Genomic DNA, 22,167 nt, shown 5'->3' with positions numbered 1-22,167 from the left:
CCTGCAGCCATGGCAGACATCACTAATCGATTGCAATGCCACCTTCTGCAAAGCCAGGCAGTCTCCACAACCCTACTACAGGATCCTAGGCAGCCACGACCAATGGGAAGGCATAAAGTTGTTCAACCAACAAGGGTCAAGATAGGTCAAGCAGTGGCCCGAGTTCAGCCTTCTTGGTGGTGTGACTCGGAAAAATCATACTGGCTCACTCCCAAGCTCACAGCCAACTTCTGATACCTGAGGGGATGCCAGATAACCCCCAAACACTCCTCTTAGCAAGGGGCTGGGCGTGGTGGAGCAGCAGAGGAACCCGTATTTGGTACTGTCCTGAGTTTTGAGGTGCTGAAGGGGTGGGGCTCACCAGGAGAGGCAGGCTTAGAACCATGGCTATATGCACGCACACCGCAGACCCCATCCTACCTCCAGGGAGGGTCTAAAGATGTTCTTGGACCCCACGGTGTTTGTTCCTTCACACCACAGACAATGAGGGTTGGTACTTCCAACTCTCCAGGGTGCCAGGTTCATATCCATTAGCATAGATTTAAGTACTAAAGTTTATGCAGCATGTGGAAGTCAGGGTGACTTCTCTCTCCCTGCTTTTTCTCCACTGGCTGTTGACCATGGAGGCAGATTTACTCCTGAGCAAAGACCGGACTGGCTGTGACTGACCTGGGCCTGGACCTTCTTGGGTCACAGACAGCTGCTACATAACTCAGTAGCTTCTCAAGTCTTCCCCACAGAGAGCTGCCACAGATGCCACTTGCTTACTCCTGTGACAGGCAGCTCACTACTGCCATCTGTCACTGTTTGGGGTATTGATTTCCTAGTTAAAATTTGAGGTCATTTACAGATTTGCATGCAGCTGGCCTTGCATATCACACATATCACACAAAGATGTGGGGGACAGTGTGGCCCTGCACCCTGCTCTGCTGTGGGGTCATCAGATTGCAAGCCTCAGTTTCCCAGGGAGGGAGAGGAATCAAAGGGTCCCCAGCACAGTCTGGTTCAGGCTTGGCAGGGGCTGTGGTCAGGAGACACTGTCCATTGCACCTTGTCCCGTGGCAGTAAGGATGAGGGACATAACAAATGTTAACGTCACAGCTAATGCCCACGGATCCACCAGGAATGCTCACCAGGAGCCCAAACCTATGCCAATACTGGATAGAAGAACCAAAAAGCTCAACTCTGGATCACGGCCCTGGCTGAGATTCTCTTTGATGCATATGGAAGCCAGGGAGTGTGTGGAGGGACTGAGGGGCCCTGCCAATCTCATTGGCTCCACCCCAGGTGTACCACACCACCCTGCCGGCCACATGGTGCCCGTTATTGTCCTAGATCCCCTGTGTCCTGGCCCTCACCAAAACCATGTGAACACCCCAAAGTGGCCAGCACCTCACATCCAGAGCTGCGAGCTGGATCGAGCCATAGGAACCCGAGGTACAGGGGACACAAAAGGCCTTCATGGCCACTTGTGTGTGAGAGGCTACATTCTCCCCAAAGGGCCTTAAACGGCCTTAGCCAATAAGATCCAGAGACCTGATGGAAGTGCAGAGAGCCACAAGGCCCAGTGGGTGGGAACAAACATTCCAGAATGTTCTGGAAGCATGTAAGATCTGCATGGATGGGCCAGGCTGGCAGGGCATCACTATCAGCCGGGTGGGCTGACTCAACAGTGATGATGGGGACAAAGCCTCTCCCTCAGCCAGGTACAATGGGCTCCAGAGGGACTATGCCCAACGCAGGAAGCTCCACGGGAGAACACGGGGAGGAGGCAGAGACTCCAGGGAAGGAGGCCACTGAGTGATAGCTACGCGTGAGTGAGCACTGAACTGCCACGGGACCACAGAGACACCACGATCATGTAACCTGGGATGCAGTTCCAGAATACACAGAATGACAGAGCCAATCAGAAAGTTAATAAGAGAAGTTAGTGTACAGTCAGGCAACCGGGGCAGGGGTGGGGCTGGCTCAGTGGCTAAGAGAGCTTGCTGCTCTTCCAGAAGATGGGGTTCAGCTCCCAGCACCCACATGGCAGCTCACAATCATCTTCAACTCCAGCTCCAGGAGGTCCAATGGCCTTTTCTGGCCCCTATGGGCAAATGCCCTCCCACAAAGACACACGTGGATGTATATACAAAAAAAGGTCACACAACTACAATAGAAAATCACAGGGAACTGAGTCACAGTCTCACAGATGTGGGCTAGTCACGGGTACGCTGGCCAGATGTGGGGTATGTGTGTGTGTGTGTGGGGGGGGAATGCGAGTACTTGTACACTGGTGTTGAGTGCACCTGGGACAGAGCTACTCGGGAGCCTGCTCAGTGGTGGCACTTAGAGAGCCAGCAGGCGTGTGCCCCATGAGTATGCATACCAGCCAGGACCTGCAAAAGGCTGCACTGCTCCAGTGAGATGCACTCCAGCACTGTCCCATGCACATGGCGCTGTCCCCACTGTCCCATGCACACAGCGCTGTCCTGCAGTGAGATGCAGTGCAGCGCTGTCCTATGCACACGGCACCGTCCTGCAGTGAGACGCACTGCAGCACTGCCCCATGCACACGGCGCTGTCCCCACTGTCCCATGCACACGGCGCCGTCCTGCAGTGAGATGCACTGCAGCACTGTCCCTGACAGACTAGGACACAGCATTAACAAGCCAGCAATGGCTCACCGACCCAGCACGGACGCACCTTACGGCAGCATGGACACACTCCCACAGACAAACGTGGAAGCCCAGGGGTGGGAAGGGGTACCTCACACGACACGTCGGCACAGGTCAGAAGTCAGTGGAGGGTCCACTCTCACTGGGTGGTGGCAGTACCAGGAACTATGTGGGGGTCATGGGTCACAGGTCACAGAGTGTGGATGTGTAGGCACTTAAGTTTGTGGTCCACAGACACCTCTGTATCTGGTCACTTCTGTCAACCTCCAGCACGTCATTGGACCAAATGCCTGTCCGCCCAGAACCTGCAATCCTATTCTGATATTGGATCTCTGCAGACGTCATCCAAGACAGAGAGGGAGCCGGCGTGGGGCCCGTGTCCCAAGGACCAGACACTATGAGGTGCAGATGGGCACAGGTGGGTCCAGCAGTGAGGCGGGGACACCACTGGTCCAGGGTGTGGCATCTTTCCAGAGGCAGGGAAACCTGAAGTCCCCTCCCCTCATCCTACCCACTCTGTGCAGAGCAGCTCAAAGAGCGTGAAGCTTCTGGAAAATACTGCCGGGAACCAGGAACGAGTGCAGCAGAGCTCCCAGGCCCGGGCGGGGGAGGGAGGCCACCGCTGCCCTCAGCCTTCCCTCCACTGTCACGGTGACTGTGAGAAGAAATGAGCCGACAGGGACAGACTGAGCTGTCCACAGAGTCAGCACAACAGGTGTGCAGGGCACAGGAGACCCAGGCGTGTAATTAAGGGCTCCGGACACCTGTTGTGAATTGCCCATTCACACCCTAGCAGGTGGCTCACACCTCTGAGGAGGAAATAGCAGGGGGGAAAAAAAAAGCTGTGTTCTATCTGGAGCCAGAGCCTGGCCAATCTGGCGGACATCCCTGCCCTTCAGGGGCAGTTCCCGGAGGATGGTGGGATCGAGAGTGGGAGCTGACCGCACCACCATGGAGCTGTGTGACCTAGGCAAACCACTAACCCTCTCTGTGCCTCCCAAGCTTCGATTTCATCAGCATTCTAGAGTAAGGTTCTGCACAGTAGGTCTACGTACGCTGAGTGTCTTCTGAGTGCCCGCTGGGCACCAGGCTCCCATGCACACTGTGTGACTCCAGGGGCACCTGACCTTACAGTCTGGAGGGTTTTGTTCAATAAACAGGTAACTGCATGGGCAGAGGTCAAAGGGGAGATGGCGGGCAGGCTGGAAGATGGTGGGAGAAACGAACAGACCATGCGGGAGAGAGCCAGCCAAGGGCAAGCTGAAGGGCTCGACCTACACAGCCATAACCGCAGAGGCACTGGTGTGCCTGATTCGTGCCCAGCTCGGGGCACTCTGGGTGTCCAATCTCCAGATGAGACTCAGACACAAAGAGGGTCGGTAACAAGCCCAGGCCACACAGCTAGGGATGGTGGCACTGGGCTAGGTGCCCAGGGGCTGCCCCAGGATGTACCCTTGGTCTTTTGCCTTGAAGACTCTGTGACAACAGCAAACATCCATGTGATAGTCAGAGGCCAGTATGTGCGTGCATATGTGTGTGTGTGTGTGTGTGTGTGTGTGTGTGTGTGTGGCCACTCAGAGGGGAGGCTGGGGGTGGGGTGGGGCGGGAGGGAAGGAGGGAGGGAAGTCGGAGGGGACCATAGGGTCACAAAACCGGCAGATGCTGTTGGTGGGGCTGGGCAGTGGACTTCCTGGTAAGTGCTGTGTAAACAGAGTGGCGGTTGGTGGAGCTGTGTGGGACCCCTGCTGACGGGTTTTCCAGAACCAGGACTGGAGGAACCTGCTACCGTACACAGCTCACCACTCCAATGCCTGTGGCTCCACGGAAAGCAATCTGGGCCATGTACGGCCTCTGGTTTGTCAGTGCTGCCTGGGGCTGTGGCGAGCCCCGTGACAAGGCGCAGAGCAACAGCCAGGTCTGAGGAGCTCAAGGGACCCAGGCCCTGCTCTCTGCAGGAGCTTTCACAGTCCAACGCTCTGTTCTGGGAGGGCGGGCAGCCACAGGGACACTTTACAGAGGAAACTGAGGCAGAGGGACATGTCTGGAGCTGATGAGGAGTCAACAATGGAGGCCTTCCCGTAGACGGGCCAGGCACCTGGGCTCTACAGTGACTGGCTGGTGACTAGCAGAGGCCCTCAGGCTCTCCAGGCTTGGGCTCCATGTCTATAAGATGTCCCGTTAGCTGTCCAGGCTACAGCGTCAGCGTGCTGTCTTTGAAGACACCTGGTCCTTTCAGGAGGGAAGCAGACAGCGTGCAGGCCTGGGGACAGCTCCGGGGAACACCTCTTAGCTTAAGAAGTTAAATCTGTCCTCACACGGATGGCCACCTGTGCCCCATGGCTAGGGAGGCAAAGTAAACAACCTGTGTGCAAGGGACAGAGAGCGGAAGTGCAGGAAGCGGACGCGGGCAGGAAACGGACAGCTTTCTTTCTACACCTCGGAGAAGAGGATGGAAACTTCTGGGCAGTGTGGAGGCCCGTTAGAGGCTGTGGCTGCACATTCTCCCTGCCTGTCACCAAGGCCTTCTCTCCCACCTCGGACCCATGACACTGGTCTTTCCAAGCCTCAGGCCATGGCTTTGTGGAATCCACAGTGACTCAAGGGGGAGCCTCTGGCTCCTCTCTCATGTCTGTAGCTCTGCTGGGCATGCTCTCCATCTCCATCCTAAAGTGAAGAGAGCTGAGGCCTCAAGGGCACTGCAGTCACTCGGGAGGAGAAAAGGAACCACTGGGAAGCCCAGTCTTTGGCCAGGGGGCAGTTGTGTGTGGAATATTCCTTTATATGTCACTGTGAGTGGGTTAATAAAGAAGCTGACTGGCCTATAGCTAGACAGGTAGAGGTTAGGCGGTACTGGCAGACAAAAAGAGAGCACGAAGAAGAGGAGGTGTCTCAGGAGTCATGAGGAGATGCAGAGGAAGCAGATGAACTTGCTGTATTGAGAAAAAGAATTGAGCCAGGTGGCAGAGCAAAGATAAAAAAAAAATAGGGGTTAATTTAAATGTAAGAGTTAGCTAGTAATAAGCCTGAGCTACTGGCTGAACATTTATAAATAATAATAAATCTCTGTGTGGTTATTTGGGAACTGGATGGAGGAACAGAAAAGTCCACCTACAGTTCTAAAACCTGCCCACCAGACTGAAGATGACACTGGCGACCCTCCCTCCCTCCTGTCTGTCTGTCCACCCCTCCCCCAGGCCATGCCCTTTGCTGCCAGAGCAGGGATTTAGCAGGAGTCAAGTTATGGTTCCTCTCTTATGGACGGGAAAATGGAGGCCGGCTGACTGTCAAACTGTGCCCTGGCTGCAAACATCCTAATCTTCCTGCCACACAGCTGGCAGGTCCCTGTGCCCTGTGAAAACCACTTACCAGATTTCACAACAGACACCAAACCAGGTGTGGAGCCTCATGTGACTCTGCAGGCCACGTGTCCACAAGACCAGCCCCACAGGACCTCCTTCCTGGGAGGGGAGACTCTTGCTTTCCTGAAACTGGGGACTCTAGGCAAGGCCTCGCTAAGGAAGACAACGGGGTCCTTGGAGCTTGTGCCTATGGCTGCAGCTGCAAAGTCTGAGTGGCAGTGTGTGCACACACAAGGTGCACTGTCTGGAGCACCCCTGCTAGTCCTTCTACAGCAGTGGTTCTCAACCTGTTGGCCTTGACCCCTTGGGGGGGGGGTGTGTGTCAAACATCGCACATCAGATATCATGCACATCAGATATTTTGCATTATGATTCGTAACAGTCGCAAAAATTACAGCTATGAAGTAGCAATGACATAATTGTATGGATGAAAGAATGAAATGAAACAATGGTATGGGTGGGGTCACCACCACATCAAGAACTATATTAGAGGGTGACAGCATTAGGAAGGTTGAGAACCACTGGTCTACAGGGTGGAGGGCAGCCGACGGGTCCCTCAGGCATCCCTGCGGGCTGATGGGGCAGAGGGAACGGCAGTGTGGGAGGCAAGGATGCAGGGAAAGGAGGAGACAGTGAGAAAGCTGCAGAGAACCTTTGAGGAGTCTGCACTGGGGGTAAAGACACAGGCTCTGGCTGGAGCCAGGCCCTGGATTCAAATCTTGCTCCTACTGTTTTAGTGATGCTGAACCGGTCAACACTTGGCCACCCACTGTGACTGCTGCCTCTGGGTGACCTCACAGAGCCTCTAACGGCCCCTGGGGAAGCCACCTGGTTGGGGAGGGAACTGAGGCAGCTGGAGGCACTTGACCACAGTGTGTGGCTTAGATCTGGGCTTGGGAGCAGTTTCTCCCTGGAAAACGATTGCTCTTGTAACGACTGCAGACTGTAGCAGCAGGGGATGTTGGTAACTTGAAGTGTTCAGCCCCAGTGCCTGGTGCCTGACTACAGTGACAATCGTTACATGTTACGACACGGCACAGCTATTATACGCACACCACCAGCATCGGCACAGTTATTGTATGATGAGACACCGAGGCCCAGAGCGTGTACACCAGAGAGGCGCCACTGACGGCTCAGTCTGAAGGTGACTCTTAAATCACTCCTGATGGGGTTCCTACAGGCACGGGGCCCCACAGTGCCTCCTCCCGGTACTGAGGGAACTGATGGAGTCCAGGGGCCAGTGGGGCCTCCAGATAGGGGCCAGTAAATGCTGTCCTGCCCCAGCAGATGGTACTAAGACCTGCCACACTGGCCCTGTGTTCTCACATGCCTCTGCCCTGGCCCTCTGCAGGCCCTGGCAGGAGAGAGGAGACTCAGGACCCTCCTGATACCGCTGTGTTCCCTGGCATCTAGCACAGTGCCTCATATAATCACACATTCGCCACACAGTATCCCCACCACCACAACTTGGGGGTGACAAATCCTCCTAGACCTGGAAGGACAACAGATTCGAAAAAACCAAGTTCTGGGTCAGGGCCCTGGAAGTCATATGCTAGACCAGAGGTGCCGCCTTGGGTAGACTGTGTCTTGAGTTTCCTTTGGGCACAGCAGAAGCCCTCCCATGTCCAGGGCTGCAAGCGCCACGCAGATCTAGCATGGCAGGCACCCGGCACAGAGCCCAGCGCACAGGTACATACCTGGAATGTGGGTTGTGAGTTTGATCATATCTGTCAGGAAAAGCCCCCCAAATCCTGCCCGACACAGTAGGTCAATCCCGAAGCCTTCCGTCAGATAGTGACCTCTGGCTGGCCAGTGGCTTTGTCTAGACTCAGGCCTGAAGCGCACGCCTCGCATCCCAGGGAAGGCTCACAGTGACCCCTACTGTCCACCACTGCGATGGGCCTCAGATCTCAGTCTGCTGGGAGGCTAACAAAAGCAAGGCAGGGCCTGTCCTGGAGGAGGAGGGTTCCAGCTTCAGGGTTTACGACTGCTCAGACAGAACAATGGCGGAGAGGAAGAGACGCCACGTGTAAGTACATCCAGCAGACACTAATTCCCTGTCTTCTAAATAGACGTATAACGCACAGATCAAACAAAGCCCCTCCTCCTGCCTTGCCGTCTTTTGTTTCCCTGGATAAATGTCATCCCCAATACACCGTGGAACCAAGTGACACTGTCATCTCTGGGGGATGTGTTCCTGATCACCATGCACCGTCCTTAGGCACTCTTTTGGATGTGGCAGCCGTGAGACTGTGAGACTGGACTCTTTTTAGAAGCAGAGTCTCTGCAGGCAAGTACCGAGCCAATGCTCTCTCTCCTTTTGGCTGACGCTCTGAATGAGGGTACAGGAAAACTGCCCCCTCGCCCTCAGCTGTGACCTGTCTCACCAGGCACCCCAGCTCAGACATTAGGGGGAAGGTACGCTGACCGCAGCTGTGAACACCCCCACCCCGGGGGATGGTGAACGCGGAGACAAGGGAAGGGTTTTGAAGCTGAGTCCCCAAACAGCATCACTCCCTCTTAACCTCACAGCAAGAGTACAGACGCAAGTCTCACAAAGACAAATCCCTCTCCACCTCGGCGCTCCTCCTGCAGCCACTGTGCCTCGCAAGACGCTGACGGGTCACTCTACCAGACACATCACCTGAGAAAGTGACAAGCAGGGGCTGAGCGCCACTGATGTGGCTCTTCCCTGGGCCCCTGTAGGCAGTGGCAGATGAGACGAGGACTTAAGGCCCGTAAGTACTCTAAGACCCGAGCTGAGCCTCAGCAATCTGCACGGAGGGGTGAACTCGCCCAACTGATGTCCTGAAGACACACAGCACCCCCTTCTTATGGGATCACAGAAACGTCTTCTTCAATTTGGGGTTCAGTGCAGGACCATCTAAGCAACTTCCCAATCAAAATGCTCTACTCTGCATGTATGGAAGGCAGGAGCAGCCGGAGGCCTGTGCGGTTTGTTTTTAAAGAATCCATCGGTCCTCCGGGGATCCCCTGTGAGAATTCAGATTGATGGGGGGTCAGAGAGATGGCGCAGTGGTTGAGAGCACTATTGCTCTTCCAGAGGATCTGTGTTCTTCTCTAGTGCTCACACGGCAGCTCACAACCATCTGTAACTCCAGTTCTGGGGGATCTGATACCTTCTCTGACCTCTGAAAACACTGCATGCACGTGGTTCACAAGCGAAAGCGACTCACAGACATAAAACAAAAAAGTTCAGGGAGGGAAGAGAGGATTCAAACTTGAAAAGACCTCTAAAATCTTCCAAACCATGAGCAGAATGGGCCTGACTAAATCTAGGTTCCTGCCTGGCGTCATGGCCGGAGAGAAGAGCCCTGCAGCTTCCACTCTGTCCCAGACAGTCTGTCTCCAAGTCTCACCACCTGCCTGGCCCCCAAGTCGGCCTCCTATGCTAACAGAGACCGCATCCTGTGTTCTGTGTGTAGGACATCCAATGTCTCCCCCAAATGGTTTTTGCCAGAGAGCAACCGAGATCAAGCGTTTTCTTCAGGACATTAGCTCCCGCCCCCTTTGGGAGCTGAGGTGAAGGTCCCATTAGCTCCCACCCCTCCCTGAAGGCACTGACTCTCTGGGACGTTAGTAAATCCCACAGAGGAACCACACGCTGCAGCCACTAGAACTGCTGTCCCTCCTGAAGTTTGGTGACAGCCCTGGGCTGCGGGCACACATCTGGTCACCCTCTTGCCTCTGAGGGAGGGGGCCAGGGTACTCAAGCTTCCAGGGCAGTTTGGAAAGCCCCACTGTGCTACAGCAACACGGTCAGGACCTGGGCGGCCTCCAAGCCTCCAGGGGGCGCTGTGCCCACAGCCCAGTGCGTGGACCCACCTGAAAAGCTCCCGGATCTCCCTCTGGTTGGCCTGGAAGGGGATATTCCGCACCAGAATCTTTGAGGTCGTCTGCTTCTTGGAGACCTGTTTCTTACGAGTGGATGTCAAGGCAGGCCTGGGGTGGGATGGGGGAACAACAGGTTATTTGGGGGTGTGAACTGCTCATACCTAGACCAATGTTGCCCGCTTCCCCAACAAAACACACCTCCCTGTCACTTCAAGTGGCCTACGGAAGGGGCCATGATGGAAGCAGAGGAAGTCAGGCTATCTTCCACTTTAGGGTGACAGGGGCGGAAGTCACCTTCTCTCCCAAACTCTGTGGCTCCCTGATCAATGCAGCCCATTGCTGCTGTCCCATAAGGAGGACCATGAGAAGGAACCCCTGAGGGAGGGCCTTGTGCCTTCTGGGCTAACACCTTGCCCCTGAGCTACACTCCCAGCGCCCCCCGCTCCTCTATTCTAAAAACATGTCTGCATGTCTAAGCTCACTACCCAGGGGATGGACACTGACTGGTCCGGTCGGGCAGGGAAGTGGGTATCAAAGCTGGCAAGTGAAGCATTAATTGGAAAGAACCCCCAATGGTAGAGGAATTGGGGTGTGTGGAGGCATTTAACCGTCAGCACCAAGGTCAGACATAGAGAGCTGCCACCCATCCAAGTACAGAGGAGACACCCGGGGACTCACTTAGTGGCCCGTTCGGAGATCCGCACTTCCAGTTTATGGCCGTCCACGACGTGACCCTAGAACACAAAATGACCAGGTCCGGTCACTTACCCATGCTTGCCCTTCTCCAGCCACCCAGAGGGTTTGGTGGAGATCAAGGACGGAGACGGCTTTAACAGAAAGGCTGACACTCAGCAGGCGGCCAGAGACCCAGCCTCCTAATGCACTTCTGATCTTCCGGGGGCCCAGGGAGCTGTTTCTACCATTAGAGGCATTCTCAGAGAGGAGCCCGCAGGTCCAGCATGCAGACAGCTCACTCTGGCTTGCAGGCTCTTTACGGAACGTCCTAACCCACCCGAGCCATGTCAAGCTAGGCTCTGACTGCAGTCCCCAGCTGCAGAGCTGGAGCATTAGCGGAATGACCCTGGGAAATCCCTCAGCTATCCCAGGAAATACAGTGTGTGGGGCTTTGGACGCACGATCCCTGACAGTGATGTGCACACAAGCTCGTGCACAGAACAGCACACGGCGTGCATGCAAATGCCTGGCTACCGACTCTTGAGAAACATGAAAGAGAAAATATGGACCACCATTTGCAGAGTTCAATGTGAGTTAAATGAGGACATGGGGTGCGGGAGCAAAGTAGGCTTTCTAGCTAAAAAACAAACAAAAAAATCCCACAAAACTTCACAAGGCACATGCCAAGCTGTGTCCTCTACCCTGCATGGCCTCTCATGATTGCCAATGCAGAAAGGTCTTTTTTTTTCTTTTTTTTTTTTGACACAGGGCTACTATGTAGTTAGCTATGACCTGCACATGATACTACAGGGGCTAGCCTATGACCTGGTATGTAGACCAGGCTGGTCTGGAACTCAGAGATCCTCCTGAGTGTTAGGCCTGTGGCTGTCTTCTTAAGCGAAGCTCAGGACCCTCTAGGGCTGCCACAGGCTCTAGTCCACTTCGTTGTCTAGACACTTCTCAGCCCTTCTCCTAACTTTCACCTTGGTCCAAGCTAGGGTGATGTCTTGTGAGGGGTGCAAGTCGCTTCTGAATTATCCATGCTCCTCACAGCATACAGGAAACTGTCCTAAAAACAACTCAGAGCCTCAGTCTCCCACTGTCTTTGGGACAGATGCTAGCCCTCCAAAGGACCTATAAGAAGGTCTAGCCTTCACACCTCTCTCCTCACCTCCTTCCCAGAACGCTGCCCCCCATCCTGCCCCATCACACCTGGAGCTCCTGCCTCAGGCCTCTGCACTTCCTATCCCCACCCACTGGCTGCTCCCTCCTAGAGCTCTGAGCATTGACGTCTCTGCCAGGACAGGTATCAGCTCACCCTCTTTGTGTTTTCTGAAGTAGTCCCCGGGGGAGGCGCTATTTTCACAGAGCACCTGTGACTCTGCTCCTGCACGTTTGTTCAGGTCAGAAGCCTGTCTTTCCCAGCAGAGGAAGGAGCGAGTCTAGTTCACGGTTATGGTCCGACAGAATATCTGATAGGCAGACGGTCTGAGTGTGTATACAGCCCCACGCGCTGTATTTCCTGGGATATCTGAGGGATTTCCCAGGGTCATTCTGCTAATGCGCCAGCTCTGCGTCTAGGGACTGCAGTCAGAGCCTAGCTTATGGGTGGCTCTGCTGGGTTAGAATGTTCCATAAAGAGCCTGCAAACTAGAGAGAGTATGTTTGGAACCACGGTAAAAAAAATAAATGAGTCGGAGTGACCACGGAGGGGTGAGAAAGGCCCTTAATCTTTCTTGGGCCATGGTCTCACCATGATGGTCCAGGACCCCCGGCTTACCTGGAGCTGCTTGAGGGCTTTCTGGGCCTGCTCCGGCTTCTTGTATTCCACAAACCCAAACCCCATTGAAAGTAGCACTCCTGAGGGAGAGAGGGAGAGAGAAAGGGGGTGTGGGCGGAGCTCAGCACAGCCCAGACCATTGTGAAGACTCCGACCCACACTTAGAATCTCTTCCCTTCTCACACCCCTCTTCCTTCAAAAGAAGACCTCAGCTCGTGCTGAGACATGACCAGGCGGGGAGGTGAATCGCAGTGGGGCTACAGGGCTGTCACCTCGGGCCTGCTTGGCTAGTAACCAGCAGAGAACCGATACGATAATTAACTTCCTAATTTTGCCTTTCAGAGGGAGTGGGAAGTAACAAGGATGACCATGGCTGCAACAGGCAGCGAAGCCTCAACCTGGCCAGGGTGCCGCCATGCCTAAGGCAGAAGTGAAGACAGGTGTGGACAGTGAGGCCTCTCTTCTTCTACATGCATCTGACATCTGACCACACCTGGTTCCTGGGTAACAAAGTCCAGACAGGGAGGCTGACCACGGTGCTGCCGACCACACCTGGGTCCTTGGTAACAGACACAGTCCGGTCAGGGAGGATGACCATGGTACTGCCGACCACACCTGGGTCCTTGGTAACAGACACAGTCCGGACAGGGAGGCTGACCATGGCTCTTTCCTGTTCTAGAGGACAAGGAGCAATAGTTGGGTAGCAGGAGCTCTGGAGGCCACTCTACCAGACTCATGCCTTTAGAACCCGTGTCTGTACGTGTACACCGCTGTATGTGCTGGTGTCCCACACTTGGTTTGAAGCTCCTGAAGGCCGGGGATGCAGGCAGTACCGGGTGCCCTAGGCGCTCATGTGGAAGCCCACGTTCCTTAGAGTGGAACCTTGCTTGAGACATGTGCTTGACTGAGGTAATTGAGTAAAGTGAGGTCATCATAGCGCACCCTGATCCAGCACAGGTGGGGTTCCTTTACCAACTGGGGAGAAGCTAGACATCGTGACCCATGCCTATAATCCCAACACTTGGTAGGCTACAGCAGGAGTGTGTATTCAAGGCCAGCTTGGTTTACACACGGAGAACCTGCCTCAAAAATAAGCTAAAATTTGAACCCAGGACAGGCATACACAACCAAAATGCCATATGGACCTGGAGATGGCTACCCACAGGTTAGGAGATGGGGGGCTGGACAGCTCCTTCCCCACAGGAACCACACCTGCCAGCAGGCACATTGATCTTGGTTTTCCAGTCTCAACCATAATGAGATGATACAATGGTGACTTTAACCCCTAAACCAGGCTCTCTGTCACAGCAACCTAAGTGGAAGGGGGCAACGGACCCCTGACTCTGCTGGACGTCTGTTTACTCCCTAGTGGCCCCCCCCCCCCCCCCGCTAACATATGAGTCACCTCATTTCTTGGACGCTGCCCACCTTCCCAGACCTCCTCCTACCGCTTCCTCTACAAGTTCTCGGTGCTCTGAGCCTGAGGTCTCTGCCATGAGCACTGCTATGCAGGGCTTCTGCCCACCGCAGCTATGCAGGGCTTCTGCCCCCTGCAGCTATGCAGGGCTTCTGCCCACCGCAGCTATGCAGGGCTTCTGCCCCCCGCAGCTATGCAGGGCTTCTGCCCCCCCCCGCAGTCCTCAGCACTGTGCTGTATTCACTGGCTCATCAGTCTTCCAGAGCATCTGGACACTCTGGGGACAGGTACCTTATAACTAATGGTTTGCTTGCCATCTATGGAGAGGATCTCGGGACCTGTCTGAGGGACAGACACTAAGCAGTGGGTATCATGGCTATCCATCACTACCCAGGAGCATGCTGGGCCAGCCCACATGGTATCCCCACCAATCCTGCCTAACCAAAGGGACTCTGGATGGGGATGGCCTAGCTCTGCCCATGCCTTGCAGGACGCCAGGAGGAGGACCACCAGGAGACTCTAGGATAATCCTTGGGCCAAAGTTAGACATGAGGCCTATGTGCCCACTGGCTGTGGAGGCAAAGGATTAATGAATTATTAGAATGCTCTAGAACTTGTCTCTGGGTCTTTCCCTGGGAAAACCCAAGGCCAGCCATTCCTTGACATGCCAGGGAAAGTTCCAGAACACAGAGGTAAAGGAGGAAGCAGAGGCTTCTGCTCCACACTGCTGCCCCTGTGGAACTGTTTCAAAGTCACTCACTGTTAGGGAAAGTTCTAGAGAGGGAGAAGAGCCCAGTGTGGTCAGCTGGGTCTGCCCAGAGCAGGAGGCCTGAAGCAGACCAGGGACCAGTTTAGACAGGAGGGTGGAGACACTTGGAAAGCCAAGAGGAGATGCCTTGGTGGTGGTCCATCTCCTCTGTCACAGGCTCCTTCAGGAAGTGCTCCTGCCGAGTCGGGATAAATTACCTGCTTTATTCTGCTTCTTGGACACGGTGCAGCTCTTCACAGCCCCCACTTTGGAAAACACCTGCAAAGACACGTTCCTGTCACCGGCTGCCTTCTAGACAGGTAGACCGAAGCTGCCACCACTCCCTGACATGAGGACCCATCCCTGAGGTGGATGAGGGGGCCCAAGAGCTACAGGCAGGGCAGGCAGTATGCTGTCATCAGGCCGCAGACTGGGGTTCACATCCCTCCGCCCCCCCCCCCCCCAATCTCACTCACTTCCTTCAGTGTCTCCTCTGTGGTGCTGAAGTTGAGGTTCTTAATAAACAAAGTGCATCCTGGGACACTTTCCTCCTCCTCCTCATCTTCCTCTTCCTCCTCCTCTTCCGTCTTGCCTGTGGGGGCCTCTGCTCCTTCCCCTGAGGCCTTTTCACCTTCTGGGTCGAGTCCTGGCCCATCAACAAACAAACCAGTGCATTACATGGAGTCACTGCAAAGGCACACAAGTCCCCGAGACTAAACAAAGCACAGAATCTGCTAGATTAAAGAGGTCTGGCAGGCGCTGCTGGGCTTCAGCAGGGGGAGAGAGAGGGAGGGGGGGGGGGAGGCATAGAAGACAGACAAGCAGACACACAGACACCCTGCTGTTGGCCCCATTTGAGAGAGAACAGAATACTGAACACAAAACTGAGTGTTCAACAGGCCCAGATCACACTAACTTCACTTTAAATTACTATGTGAACTATTTTCTTTAACCATGAACCTAAGCAAAATGCTGTTTTTCCTTAAAAACAAAAACAAACAAAAACCCAGGGTGCTTAATGAACATTTAGACTAAAATCCAATTTTAAAATTCTCAAAATTGCAGAACGGGAGTGAAACAGACCGTTCTCAATAACCCTGGACCCACGGGATTCGACGCAAAGCCCCCAGAAGCAATGCTGTCAGAGATTCGAGCCCCAGTGAGGCTGGCAGCTCTTGGTCCAGCTGCAGCTGGTGGGCGGGGCTTCCGTCCCGGGGCTCCGCTCTGTCCATCTTCCCAGCCTTTCTGAAAGCCTCAAACTAGTTGCAACAGAGTGTCAACACCACAAACCCACCCCTGTAAACTCCATGGCAATGACGCGGTGACGCTGTCACCTCTCTGCGACAGTGGAAGATGCAGCTAGGCCCGCGAGCCTGGCCGAGAACCCAGAGTCAAGCCTTGGCAGACAGGTGTGTCTCCCCGCAATGCCACCACAGTGCGGCTGCCTGTGCTTGCAAAGCAGAGTAGAGGAAAAGCGTGACTCGTGACTGGGAGTGGGGACATCAGGTCCTGGGGAAGACTCAGGAGAAGCATGGCCTTGGAGAGATGGCAGTTCCACCCACTAGCTCACCTCAGCCCCAAAGAAGAGGCTTGTGACATCTCTAACACATGTGCCAAGACCTCGATGAGGTGTTACATCACAAAACACGAGAGCCTACAGAATATTCTGGAGGTCTGCACCTGAGCCCTAAACCCCAGGCAGCCTCACGTTGGTGCGAGGGCTCATCAGAGTCAGGAAAGACATTTTCACAGGGAGAAAATGGCGGGGAAGATGACGGCTCAGAGGTGTGTGGCCCACTAGAGTGGGTGTCCCTTCTTGAATTGGTCGATGTGTGTGCGATCAGAAAGGTGGAGTTTTCGAGAAGAAGAAAATGCCGCTGTTTTTAAAAAGCCTGTTTATCAGTCCTTGCAACTTCAGTTGGTAGCACCTGGCTTTCACTCTCAGCTGGGGCCAGCAAAGGAACCGGTTCGCGAGCCCTGTGCTCGATGCCCTGGCCTGTGCCACACTGCTGACCCTGCCCTCCTCCCGTCCCTGGTCCGGTCTCAGTCAGCTCTTAGCAGCATCCAGGGGAGGGGGGCTGGCAGCCCCTGGCATGTGTGCCTGGGACTCTGCCTGACCTGTGCCTCAGAGCATGTTCAGACAATCACAGGGAGACAGCTCTCAGCTTTAGCAACAAGCTGAGCTAAGAAAGGTTGTGGTCACTATCCAGGGTGGGCAGGTCCCTCCCTTGCAGGCCAGCTGCTCCTAGTCTCAGCCTCAGAAGGCAGAGGACTTTTGAGAATGGCTGGCATCTACTCCTATGTGCGCAGCTGGTCTGGCCAGAACAGTTACAACGGCCGCCCCAACTTCCAATGAGTCAACTTACACCCTCCCCCGACATCAGGAAGGACACCCCACTGGAAATGCAAGACACGCTTTGGTACTACAGGCCGCCTTCCCACAGCTCAGACAGGACTACCAGCCTCCCTACATTTATCCCGATCCACACTGAGGCTATGACATGTGTGCAGGCCATACTGGTTCTGCCAGGCACTAGCTGTGCAGGGGCCAGTGGCCAAATCCCTACCTTAGCACCTTGTCTTCAGTGTGGTGTTTAATGCACAGGCATAGGGCACACATGCATGCATACGCACACACGCCTGTACCCAGCACTGGGCTGTTCTGAAGTACGTGTGCCCATGACCTCATCAGCATGCCTGGATATTGTCACTGGATAACTGGGTGCTGGTCCCCCACCTGGCGCCAGCCCCTGGCTTATCAGCTACTCAGGCCTCATCCCTGGCTTCTCTCTGTTCTACTCACACTGACTATGCGGGCCTCTTTGGTGACTGCCAGGCCTACCAAACCCACACCTGCCAGGGGACCTTTGCACATGCTGCCCCTGCCCACTCTATTCATCTCCTAGATCCCCATCAGGTCACAGCACAAGCATTCTCCCTGAGAGCTCTTCCTGCCTACCGTGTTATAAAGGACTCAGCTAGTCTCTATTACTCTCCTCTAGCTTCTTCTTTTCAGAGTCCCGGCCCCACTGTGAAACACCTTCCCCTCTGGTTCATGTCTGTGTGTCTCAAGTATGAGGGGAGCTCACCAAGCGTGGGGCTGGGCCTGGGATAATGATCTCCACTTCCCAAACACCTGTGGAGATGAGGCTGTCACACTCAGCCTGTGGCTGGAACACAGGGCCAGCAACCACGCTGACTATGCTTCTGAGCTGCTGTGGGGCCACAGGCATAAGCTCAGACACTGGCCTGATTACTTTGAGTCATACACTGTCCACATGTGTGACATCCATCTCTCAGGCCCTGCAACCTCTCCGGGCTTCCCTCTTTCTCTATAAAAGGGGTCAACAGAGGCTCTGCTTGCAGAAGGGTCTGAGGAAGATCAAGGAGAGACCAGGGAATCCGCCTGCTACAAGCATCCAAAATGACCGTTTCTTGGCGGGCCTCCTGCAGCTGCTGAAGGAAAAGCTCTAAGTCTCTATAATTCTGAGGTGACATCCCCCCCACCCACCCCCACCTGCCCCGTCTCCTCTCTGTGGAGTTCTGAGAAAGCCTGCTGGCATCACACATCCAGGGAACCTGACCTCATCCAGCCACCTTGTGCCTAACCACCAGCCCTGCCGTGAACTGCACCGGGGCCCAACGAAGGGCTGGAGGTGGCTTGAGGACCACGGGGATGAAAATGAGGTCTTTTTAAACACTGCTTATGCTTTAGCCCCAAGGGACAAAAGAAAGACAAAAAAAGAACCAGAGAGAGGGAAGGGGTAAGAAAGGTGGAGGCTGGGCAAGGGCTGGGCAAGGGCAGGGACCAGAGGGGCAGAGAAAAGACCGCCTCCACCTCAGTCACTACAATGACAGCCAGTCACGGGTGGCCACAGGGGGCGTCACTATAATCAGGCTGCAGGATTCCCCTGCCCCTCCCCACTCTGGGCTCCTGGGAGGCCCACAGCGACAGCCTGTTATCAGCAGCAAGCAGCTTTGTGGGACCTCCCCTGACTCGCAGCCCTTTATCTGGAGGTGAGGGTCTTGGTTGTGGGAAGATAAAACACGCTGTTCCTCTCCCTCGGGACCCATGCGGGGAACAGAAGCTCACTGCAGAAAAGCAGGAGGGCCTGGGAAAAGCCTGCCCATCCCCCTCCTCCTGGCCTGTGAAATCCTAGTCTGGGTCCCCAGCACTCTAGGTCCTCACCCAACAGGGATGCCAGAGCTGGTGGTACCTCAGAAACAATGTGCAACGGGCAGGGGGCGAGGAGGCGGGCAGGGGGCGAGGAGGCGGGCAGGGGGCGAGGAGGCGAGGAGGTGGGCAGGGGGCGAGGAGGCGAGGAGGTGGGCAGGGGGCGAGGAGGCGGGCAGGGGGCGCAGGATGAAACTCAGAGGACTGGGGACAGAAAACAAGGAGGAGCCTCAGGAGGCCAAGACGGCTCTAGGAAACGGCAGTGAGGGCGACGTGGACGCAGCAGGCTGGGCAGGGGTTCAGCCAGGTACAGCTTCCCAGTCCAAATCTGGGTGGGTAGCTGGGCCCTTCTCCTAGATCTGAGGACCTTGGTACCAACCCTTCCCAGGGTCAGAGCCTGGTGGGGACAAGGCAACAGAGCACCAACTCCAGACCCTGGACACCGGTGTCAAGAAACCTCTCCAGCTCCAGAGCAATGTCTGCACCCAAGGCCACAATGGGTACTACTCAGACCCACCCCGACCCCCACCAGGCTAGCTAGAAGCTCTGGGGAGCTGGCTCTGTGTGGGTGGCTACAAGAGCACTTGGGGTGATGCCACCTGGCTCCCAGCCTGTGGGTGACAACAGTGACCTTGGTCATCCTGGCGGCCATCACCCATGTTGCAGACACAAAGACAGAGCTCAGAGAATGGCAATGCACTGGACAGCACGTGCATCTCCCTCACAACAGCGTCACTGCTTTCCTGTAACTCAGGATTCCACTGACCACTCACGGGCTCGGGTCACAATCACCTAAAGTCACCTTCACACCTCAATGTCACTGACCGCTCACTGGCTGGGGCCACCAAACACCTGAAGCCACTTTCAAACCTCACGGGTGCCAGAGGCTCAGGACACAAGCACCACCATAATCCAGCCCTCCCTGCAGAGGGATGGAGTCACATCCTTCCCACAGTTTTCACTGCTTTGACATCTATCTTTGCAGCCAAGCGCATGGGGTGCTGAGCGTACGGGATGGTGAGCACACGGGATGCTGAGCGCCGCAGTGCAGTGATAACCTGGCCAAGACAGAAATGAAAAGGGAAAACTAGAGTGCAAATTCCAGGGTTCGCCAGTATCACCTGGGGGGCATTGCGTCAGGACAGGTGAGCAAAGCCACACAACATTTTCTTGGGTGGTCCTCACAGGCCGACACTGCTGCCCAGCCAGGAGATGGGCCTCCTAGGGTGTGTCTTCAGCAACCCAGGCCCTGGCTACTTTTCATGCTTGACAATGAGTGTTCGCTCTATGCCAAAATGTAGCACCCAGGTTCAGGTGTAGTACAGAGCCAAGAAGGAAGGTAGTGGAGGTCTGGGGTGACATGGGGTTAGAACTAACCCAGGCAGAGGTAGGCAGCTCAAAGCTAAACACTTGCAGACCATCCACCACCTGAGGTTCCAAACCCCAACACTAACGAAAAAACAAACGAAGGACCGTGAGCAGGACGTCTTGACTTATCATGAGCAGGCTTCAGGGAACCTCTGGTCTGACAGACAACATGCTGCCTCCTAGCAGACACTAGGAAAGGGTATGTAGAAGGTCTCACCAGCTACACGAACCTGACAACCAGAAAGTGTCAGGGTCAAAGGGCAGAGACAGAAGTGACTTCCCATCTGGAACTATGGCCTCTGGCAGACCCTCAGTGGACAGTGAGCGGAGACGTCACTGGACCTGGGCAAGGATCCGAACCCCCGTCTGCCAACCTCGTCACCTGCCTTTCCTATTCTTGCTGCAATATATTCCTACGCCCATACATGTTAATGTACGAAGACCACAGGAAATGGAGTGTGGTGGCACACACCTGTAACCCCAGCCTGTAGTCCCAGCACTCAGGGGTGGAGGCAGGAGGATCCAAAGCTCAAGGTCATCCTCGACTACGCGAGAGGTTTGAGACCTCCCTGAGCTACACCAGAATGTCAAACAAAAGACAATAAACTCCACATAACATCTTGGCCACAGTCCCCTACTTCACAGCCGCCTCATGACAAGTCCTCACACTTGCTGGCTCCACTGCCCAGGCTGCACCTGGGATGTTACCCAGATGCTTTAGGCTCTCAGAGTGACAGGCACTCCTGAGCCACCAGTCTGGATGGGGGAGAGCTATCCTGGCCTTGCCGGCAATGATGCACCCACCCGCTCCCCAGAGTGAGGCACCAGCTAAGGGGACCACAGCCTTTTCCTTTCCTGACCATGCAGGCACAGGACACCAGGGGGCACTGTGATACCCAAGCGGCTACAGAGGGATCATCTCTTCCAGCAGCCACCTGGAGACAAGGTTCCCACAGCCTCTTTCATCCCTGTCAATGGACTCAAAGATTCTGTCCCCATAACCTTCCACCAAGAAACTAAAAGTTGGCCACCTCGTGCGACAGGACCCCAATGGTCCACTTTTTAAAGGGCGTTTGACGCAATCTATCTGCAGGAAGGATGAAGGACATCTGGCCAGTGGCCTAATGACAGTCTCAGCTGCCCCTCGCCCTCCTCCCACAGCTGCCCACGGCATGGTGACCCCAAACTCGGCTCTTACCCGTCTCTGGCTCTGCCTCGGCTTTCTCTGCAGTCTGTGCAGGTTGGGAATCTTTCTTCTGGGGGGCTGCGCCAAAGACACCAATTGGAGCCCATTCCAGGTACAGAGGGACATGGTGAAACTGCAGAGACAGGGGTGCCCAGGTTGTAGGTCCCCGTCACAGAGCTGGCTGTGAGACTCAGCGCCACCTGACGGAAGCGCCTGAGGGTCAGAGGTGACAGAGCCACAAGAAGCCAGGCACAGAGCCTTTCCTGCACTGGCTGGGCCCAGGGCCCCTCATACAGCCAGATGCCAGGGTACAGTCTGCAGAGATGAATAAAAGTCTCAGACAGACAGAAATTCCTTGTCCTGGGCTGAATGGTGGTTTCCCAAGACACGGCCACGTCTTGACCTTGAGCCCTGAAGCCTGCGACTGTGACCTTGGCAATATGAGGCAGATCCTGGAGTGAGACTGCCCTGTGCTATCTAGGTGTGCTCTTAGTTTCATAAAGTAGTCCCTGCCGGTGTGTGTGTGTGTGTGTGTGTGTGTGTGTGTGTGTGTGTGTGTGTGTGTGTGTGCGCGCGCGCGCATGCGTGTGTGTGTGTGTGTGTGTGTGTGTGTGTGTGTGTGTGTGTGTGTGTGTATGACATACCCGTAATCCCAGCACCCAGGAGGCAGAGGCTGGTGGATCTCTGTGAGTTGGAGACCAGCCTGGTCTACAGAGCGAGTTCTAGGACAGCCAGGATTACACAGAGAAACCCTGTCTTGAAAAGCCAAAAAAAAAAAAAAAAGAAAAGAAAACAAAAGCCCCGAGGGAGGAACGGGGTGAGCAAAGGTGACCGGGTGAGACTGGAGTGACGACCAGGCCAAGGGCCACCGGGACCATCAGAAGCAAGATAAGTAGGGGACAGACTCTGCCCTGCAGCTGGCAGAGGCAAAGAACCTGCTGCTTG

General features: G+C 55.1%; 1 protein-coding gene across 1 annotated transcript in view; it reads right to left on the bottom strand.

Moving 5' to 3' along the window:
• Window positions 1-22,167, bottom strand: part of Rbm19 (RNA binding motif protein 19) — a 76,897-nt gene that overhangs the window by 47,651 nt on the left and 7,079 nt on the right. Inside the window, exons 7-12 of the mRNA XM_059249755.1 lie at window positions 21,235-21,355; window positions 14,971-15,140; window positions 14,713-14,773; window positions 12,330-12,409; window positions 10,553-10,608; window positions 9,866-9,982 (exon numbers count right to left, since the gene is read on the bottom strand). Of these exons, the coding sequence (XP_059105738.1) occupies window positions 9,866-9,982; window positions 10,553-10,608; window positions 12,330-12,409; window positions 14,713-14,773; window positions 14,971-15,140; window positions 21,235-21,355 (605 nt within the window). The remainder of the gene's footprint in view (window positions 1-9,865; window positions 9,983-10,552; window positions 10,609-12,329; window positions 12,410-14,712; window positions 14,774-14,970; window positions 15,141-21,234; window positions 21,356-22,167) is intronic.

The sequence above is a fragment of the Peromyscus eremicus genome, chromosome 23 (assembly GCF_949786415.1).
Source record: "Peromyscus eremicus chromosome 23, PerEre_H2_v1, whole genome shotgun sequence".
Lineage (NCBI taxonomy): Eukaryota > Metazoa > Chordata > Mammalia > Rodentia > Cricetidae > Peromyscus > Peromyscus eremicus.
The sequence above is the reverse complement of the archived record's forward strand: the minus strand, read 5'-3'. Positions and strand labels throughout refer to the sequence as shown.